The sequence below is a fragment of the Apodemus sylvaticus genome, chromosome 10 (genome assembly GCF_947179515.1).
Source record: "Apodemus sylvaticus chromosome 10, mApoSyl1.1, whole genome shotgun sequence".
Classification (NCBI taxonomy): Eukaryota; Metazoa; Chordata; class Mammalia; order Rodentia; family Muridae; genus Apodemus; species Apodemus sylvaticus.
In genome coordinates this window covers 49,409,520-49,417,394 of record NC_067481.1, presented here as the reverse complement: position 1 = coordinate 49,417,394, position 7,875 = coordinate 49,409,520, and the positions used below count along the sequence as shown (strand labels likewise).

Genomic DNA, 7,875 nt, shown 5'->3' with positions numbered 1-7,875 from the left:
CTTTCCCCTTTTCTGATTCCCCCATCCTCATATGTCCCATAAGCCCTCTTCTCTCCACCCATTCTCCAATCACCCCCCTCCCATTTCTCTGTCCTGGTCCTCCCCTACAATGCTAGATCAAGCCTTTCCAGGACCAGGGCCCTCTCCTTAATTGTGTCTTGAGTATTCAGAGCTTCTGGGCTAATTAATATCCACTTATTTGTCCCGCTTTTCTTAGCAATTCTCCTCACACACACCCTTCTTAGCACTCCTTGTCCCTCTTATCCCCTTTTTCTTAGGAACATCTTTCCCCTTTTTCTTAGAGAGCTTTCATAGTAAACATTTTACAACTTAGAAATAAAATCTAAAATCACTTTTCAAAGTGTCCCTTTGACTTCCTGTGACTTCAACTAGCAGGCTGAAAGTGAGAGCCCTGCTATTCCTGCAGAGACAGAACAAGGCTACGTAATCCTCTGCTGTTAGACTACAGGTGTTAATCATCTAAACTGGCAGCTTTTGACCCTCAGAATTAGCAAGAAAGTCTATAGGACTTTTTAAAAGTTGTCATCAATATTCAGTATAACTAGAGAGCTGGAACATCCTGAGACCATTAGTCTTACCTGAGTTGACTGTCTCATTTCAACCTGCTCCAGGTGGGAGGGCCCTGGCAGAGAGGGATTTTCTGGGTAGCTGTGCATTATTGGCTGTGCCTGGGGTGCTGGGAATGCTTCATTTGCATGGAAAAGGATTCCAGGTGCTTGCTAGATACACCCTAGTAAGGAGAGAGGAAGTTTAACCTAAATCCTAGCTACCAGGCTATGTGACCACATCAGACTCAACAGAGGTGGGGGGAGGGTAATGCTTATGTGAGCAGAGACATGCAAGCATAGATAAGGGAGGAAGCAGTCCTACTCCCACTGGTCTGAGGATGAACTTTTGGGGGTGTAGATATGTCTCAGCCTCACTCTTACTCTGAACCTACTTCCCCAGTCACAGCTACACAATTATGATGGAACTCTGAACAAAAGGAACCACCCCTCATTGAAGAATCTTCTTGCGGCAGACTGAGACTGTTACAGAAAAATACAATTCGTCAAAATACAGAACCATTTATTTTTGGGTTCCCAACCCTGATGGACACTTCTACAACACAACTCCAGAGCCTCAGGGGTCATCACAAAATAGGTGGGTGAAAAGATTGTAAGAGCCAGAGGATCAGGAAATCTACTGTGAGATTGTGTCTCCTAGAAATAATAGGAAAGTTACATCTCTGATACTTCAGCGATATGACTGCCTAGGTAAGACCTGAGCAATGATACCAGGACCTGAGAAGACTGGATGCCCCAGTATAGGGGAATGCCGGGACAGGATAGAGGGAGAGGGTGGGTTGGTGAGTAGGGAGAGGGGGGATGGGATAGTATGTTTTTGGAGAGGAAGCCAGAAAAAGGGATAACATTTGAAATGTAAATAAAGAAAATATATAATAAAAATAAATAATAAATAAAAGAAACAAAATGATAGTAACAAGAGACATGCTATCATGGAAGAGGAAATCTCGTGGGGCCCCACACTCTAGATAAAGAAACTAAGAAATGCTGGCAGAGGGAGAATAAGTCTTGCACAAGAATGAACCCCCAACTGGTTATCCAATACAAAGTGGTAAGCCCTGAAATCTTTCATATACATACAAGCAATACCTAATGGACACAGCAGGTTGTATTCATGTATTTATGCATTTATGTATATGTAATAATAACAAAGAATAAGAAGCTATGAATTTGAGAGGGAAGAGGCAGGAAGAGCACTAGGAGGAGGAAAAGGAAGGGTTGAAACAATGTAATTATAATTTAATTACAATTTTTTAGAAAGTCACTAGGCTGCACAAGAACTTCTGATGATGTACTGGCTAGTTTTGTGTGTCAACTTGACACAAGCTGGAGTTATCACAGAGAAAGGAGTTTCAGTTAGGCAAGTGCCTCCATGAGATCCAGCTGTGAGGCATTTTCTCAATTAGTGATCAAGTGGGGAGGTTCCATTGTGGGTGGTACCACCTTTGGGCTGGTGCTCTTGGGTTCTATAAGAGAGCAGGCTGAGCAAGCCAGGGGAAGCAAGCCAGTAAGAAACATCCCTCCATGGCCTCTGCATCAGCTCCTGCTTCCTGACCTGCTTGAGTTCCAGTCCTGACTTCCTTTAGTGATGAACTGCAATGGGGAAGTGTAAGCTCAATAAACCCTTTCCTCCCCAACTTGCTTCTTGGTCATGATGTTTGTGCAGGAATAGAAACCCTGACTAAGACAGATGGCAAGAGCCCCCAGCAGGCCCAGGCTGGATCACCTGAAATGACAGACACAGCAATAGAAATTGTTCATAACTTTTTGACAACTCTTCCCTTGTCTGGATGCTATTGGATATTTAGCCAATTAAGACCCATCTGCTTTATCACTCCTGGGCATATACCAGAATATGCTCCAACATGTAATAAGGACACATGCTCCACTATGTTCATAGCAGCCTTATTTATAATAGCCAGAAGCTAGAAAGAACCCAGATGTCCCTCAACAGAGGAATGGATACAGAAAATGTGGTACATTTACACAAATGGAGTACTATTAAAAACAATGAATTCATGAAATTCTTAGGCAAATGGATGGAACAAGAAAATATCATTCTGAGTGAGGTAACCCAGTCACAAAAGAATATACATGGTATGCCCTGGCTGATAAGTCAATATTAGCCCAAAAGCTCGGAATACCCAAGATACAACTCACAGATCACATGAAGCTCAAGAAGAAAGAAGACCAAAGTGTAGATACATTGATCCTTCTTAGAAGGTGGATCAAAATACCCATGGCTCATGGCCAACCAATAGACTGAGCATAGGGTCCCCAATGGAGCAGCTAGAGAAAGGATCCTCGGAGCTGAAGAGATTTGTAGTCCCATAGGAGGGAAAAATAATATGTACCAACCAGTACCTCCAGAGCTCCCCAGGACTAAACCACCAACCAAAGAGAGACCCATGGCTCCAGCTTCATATGCAGCAGAGGGTGGCCTTTTCAAACATCAATGAAAGTAGAGGCCATTGGTCCTGTGAAGGCTTGATGCCCCAGTGTAGTGGAATGCCAGGTCAGGAAAGTAAGAGGGAGCTGTTGGTTAGCAGGTTTGGGGATGGGATAGGGAGTTTTCAGAGGACTAACAAGGAAAGGGGATACCATTTGAAATGTAAATAAAGCAAATATCTAATAAAATTTTTTAAAAAGACCAATCTGCTTTAATTAAAGACTGTTAATCCTTTATTGATGATAATTTGTGTTCTTTTCTGTCTTCAGATTCCTTTCTTGAAGGATGGTAGAACGAGAACCTGAGTGGAAGTCAGAGATGGTCTTCACCCATCGGCTGTTTCATTATCTGTGGGGACCTGATGTTTACAGAGCTAAGCAAGTGTGTTCAGGAGGAGAGCAATCCAGAGATTTTCACCCTATCTTCCCATGGTAGGTAGCAGAAAATGGAATTGTCCAGTATATCCTTCAAGCATTCATGAGAAGTGGGAGAGCTCAGGATCTTTAACTTGTCTGCGTGCAGTATTTATGGGGTATGGGAAATATGCACAGGAGGTGCAAAATCCAGGGACTCCATACCTGTTCAGACCAGATGGTCATGTGGTGGTCGAAGTGTGAGTGGGAGCAAAGGATCTGGGAACCTCAAATCTGCCTGTGTAGGGTGGTCAAGGGGCTCTTGGGGAAGAGAAGTTTATACAAAAGGTGGGTGGGCTAGAACCTCTTACCTATCTAGAATTGGTTTTTGTAGAACCAGGGAAATATTACAAATGATGTTTTAATAATTGACACAGTGTCCATAAGCTTATAAAAAGATATATTTGACAACATAAAATATAAAAGTTGCAGTTAGTGGAAGATGGAAAACAAATAAAAGTAGAAGAAAGAGGGGTTGGGGATTTAGCTCACTGTTAGAGTGCTTGCCTAGCAAGTGCAAGGCCCTGGGTTCAGTCCTCAACTCTGTTAAAAAAAAAAAAAAAAAAAAAAAAGTAGAAGAAAGAATAGCAAATTAAGAGACTGGAATTATTTGCAGAATATATAGCAGAGTTCCTGCAAATTTGTATGAAAATTATTAATAGTCTATATATAAATGATTAAAAAAAGGACACAAAAAGATGAATCCTAACAAAGTAGCACCACTGCATTGCATCACCCAGCTCTGTAGGCCATAACAAAATGTTGTCCTGGGTAGCCTAAGCAGAAGAAATGCATTTTGCTACAGTTCTAGAGACACAAATTCCAAAATCCAGTTGCTCCCATAGTCAGGTTGTGATGAACCTGGCAGACTCCTTCCTACTGCATCTTTGCATGCTAGAGAGTAAGGGTGGGAAGAGTCCTGAGTCTCATAAGGCTGCCTTATTGGATTAGGACCCCAACCCTGCTCTATTTTCACCTTGATCACTTATACCTTTTGGGAGGGAGGCTTGAATTTTTTTTCTTGTATTTTTGAGAAATTCATACATGTCCATGATTATTTTAATCATGTCTCCCTCCATCACCCCCACTGGATTTGATCTGGACTCCTGCCCCAACATGTCTGCCTCCTAGGTTCATGTCCTCTTTTTCTTTTTGTAAAGAGCTATCCCACTGTGTCTAATTAGTGTTACCCACAAGTACATGGGTGTGTTATAATCTACTAAAGCATATTTACTTTCTAATTAATGTATCTATAGGTAAGTTGCATTGTGGGTGGAAGGGTCTGGGATTCTATAGATGAGTTGTGAAGGAATCATGATTTGACCTATATCATGAAAATTAAATATTTGATGATATAAGCAAACATAGGTGAACCTCCAAAACTGTACCTCAAGATAAAAATTTTTAATATTATGATTTTTAATTATTTGCAGTTAAACATTAAAAGAGTTTATTTATAACAGCCACTGTTACCAAATAATTGGAGAACAGTTTCATTTATAATTAGAATAATAAAATAGTGTAAAATTTGTATAGAATAAAAGAAAAAATATATATAAATCTCAATTTTTATTTCATTCAGCTTGGGATTTGTATTTATCATGACTTATAGAAATATTTGAAGAGTTATAAAACAAATCTCTACGGAAAAATCTTGATATTGAATGTATTATGGATTTTCTTTTTCTTGAGACAGGACCTCTTGCAGCCCAGGCTGACCTCAGAATTACTATCAAAGGCAAGACTGAATTTTTTATCCTCTTGCATCCAGTGTCAAATGCTGGGAATACACGTGTATACCAGCATACCCAGTTTATACTGTGTTTTCTCCCCTCCTGTTCACCCTCATGCCATGTCTCGCTTTCCTGTGAGTACCCTCCTCAGGGCACCCTGCACATCAGGGTTTCTAAGGCTGTAGATAAGCGGGTTCAGCATGGGACTGATGACAGTGTTGAGGATGCCAATGCCCTTGTCCTTGTCTGAAGCCTCCACTGACCCCAGCCGCATGTAGTTGAAGACCCCTGTCCCATAGAAGATGCCTACCACGGTGAGGTGAGAGCTGCAGGTGGAGAAGGCTTTCTTCCTGCCCTCTGAAGATTGGATTCTCAAAACTGCAGCTGCCACATGGATGTAAGAGGTGACAATGAGAATCACAGGTGCACCAGCCATGAGGACACCCAGACCAAAAAGCAGCAGCTCATTGAGCTGGGTACTGGAGCAGGACAGCTGGAAGAGCTGAGGCAGGTCACAGTAGAAGTGATTGATCACATTGGGGCCACAGAAGTGAAGTGTGGATATGGCCACAGTGTGGGTCAATGCATTGCTGAAGGCACAAGCCCAGGACGTGGCCACCAAGATCCTCTGGACTGTGTGGTTCATTCGGGTGCTATAGGTGAGGGGCCGGCAGATGGCCAGGAAGCGGTCATAAGCCATGGCTGTCAACAGGAAGCAGTCAACCCCCGCCAGCTGATGAAAGAAGAAGAGCTGTGTGAGGCAGGCTCCATATGGAACTGTACGCTTGTGGGACAAGAGACGACCCAACATTGATGGGACAGTGACACTGATGCAGCCAACATCCAGCAAGGACAGATTCCCCAGGAAGAAGTACATGGGAGTGTGGAGTTTGGGTTCTACCAATACAGCTGCCAGGATGCTTAGGTTGCCCCCAACTGTGAGTAGGTAGGCGAAGAGGAAGATTACAAAGATGGCTGGCTTCAGCCATGCTGCCTCTACCAAGCCCAGAAGAATGAACTCTGTAACTGCTGTTTCATTGCTCTCAAATTTGGACTCCATGAATTCCTGTTATAAGACATTTCAGAGTAGAAATAATTTCTCTTTACTGTAATTAATTAATAAAAATACACTGATCCACCTCTCATATGCTAAGCCTAAGGGTAAACTTCTATGTCTCCTGGGGATGTTTGCTTTCCTCTAGCCCCAACCTTACTTAGTGTCTCCAGTTCTGCTTTACCTGGAATCTTCACCCGTCAGTTGCCTGATGGTATCATTGCCTCAGACATTTCTCCCCACACCATGAGAGGTAGTTAATGGATAAAGAAAATGTGGTATATACATGCAATGGAAAAATAAAATAAAGCAGAAATTGCCAACAGTAAAACTGTCTAAGTAAAACTCAAGAGAGAAACAAACACATAGGAAACTCAGAATTGGGAGAAAATCAGTGAAGATGGTAAACGTAATTAAAGTCGGTCATGGTGATACATGAAGTAGATTGACTCACGTTGATGATCAGCCCAGGCAACAAAGTGAAAGAACAAAGGAAGAGGGAGAGACAGGAAGGGAGAGAGAAAGGAGAAGAATTATACAAAAATCGAGTTTTTCTAAATCAGTAATCAACTATGAAATCTAAATATCTCAACTTGTAATATACACACAAATTTGATGTAAATCAAGAAACAGTATCCCACAAATAAAATTTTGCCTAAAGCATATATACAGACACCTAGAAAAATAACTAGTAACAAAAGGTCTCTCAGTTCCACCAACACATAGGAAGTGGGAGCTTTTTATTTCCCCATACTGTTATTTTAATACCAAATGAGCTATAATGAGTCATATAAGTGCTGTGATCACAACATATTCTATATTCATGTGTCTTATATGTGTACATACACACACATATACACACATTCCTTAGGTTCACAGTTTCCCCTCATGGCTGAGTGACTGACCGTCCCTCCTCTCTTCCATGTCATGGGCTCGAGGTGCTGTTCTTCAGAAGATTCAAGTTTCAGATTCCTACAAGAATTTTTCAGTGTTCTATGACATGATAAAATAGCCTTTATTCCACTCCCTGTTTTTGTAAAGTCCACTAACAAAACAACCTGCTCCGGTTCCCATCAGCATGAATGCATGTGGGGTTCCGCAGTGTGAGTTATGGCCTGCTTTATGTGGTGTGCGTGCCTGAGCAGACGAGTGCTGTCAGAGTGCTTATCTTCTATTTATCCAGCCAATTTCTCTGTTTGGCATTACTTTGAGGATTATTTTGTTTCTACTGCTGTCAATTTATTTGTTTTTCTCATTTTCATTAGTTCTTTGAGGACCTTAGAGAATGGTTTTAATAATATTCAGCTCTATTCCCACTCCTCCCAGATCTGTACCTCCTTCCCTGTTCGACTTTGTTTCCTCCTGTTTTTTTTTTTTAAGCTATATAGTACCATTTGTGCTACCTGTATGCTCTTGGATATGTGGCCTCCACTGGGGGTGGTCTGCCTGTCAGGAGTCATATCTATGCAAATTTAATTTCTAATCATCTATGTCTTCATTAAAATTACCCTTGAAATACTTACATAATTTCTTTACTACTACTACTACTACTACTACTCCAACTCCTACTACTATTATTATTATGTTTCCTTGACAATTTCTTGACACCATGCCTGAGACTGTTTACATGAATGCTAGG

The 7,875-nt window shown here is 41.5% G+C and overlaps 1 protein-coding gene across 1 annotated transcript; it reads right to left on the bottom strand.

Annotated features, from left to right (window-relative positions):
* Positions 1–5,294: 5,294 nt before the first annotated feature.
* On the bottom strand, positions 5,295–6,242 carry LOC127695071 (olfactory receptor 3A1-like). The gene has a single exon (XM_052196949.1). The coding sequence runs from the start codon at positions 6,240–6,242 to the stop codon at positions 5,295–5,297; it is 948 nt and encodes a 315-aa protein (XP_052052909.1).
* Positions 6,243–7,875: the final 1,633 nt, after the last annotated feature.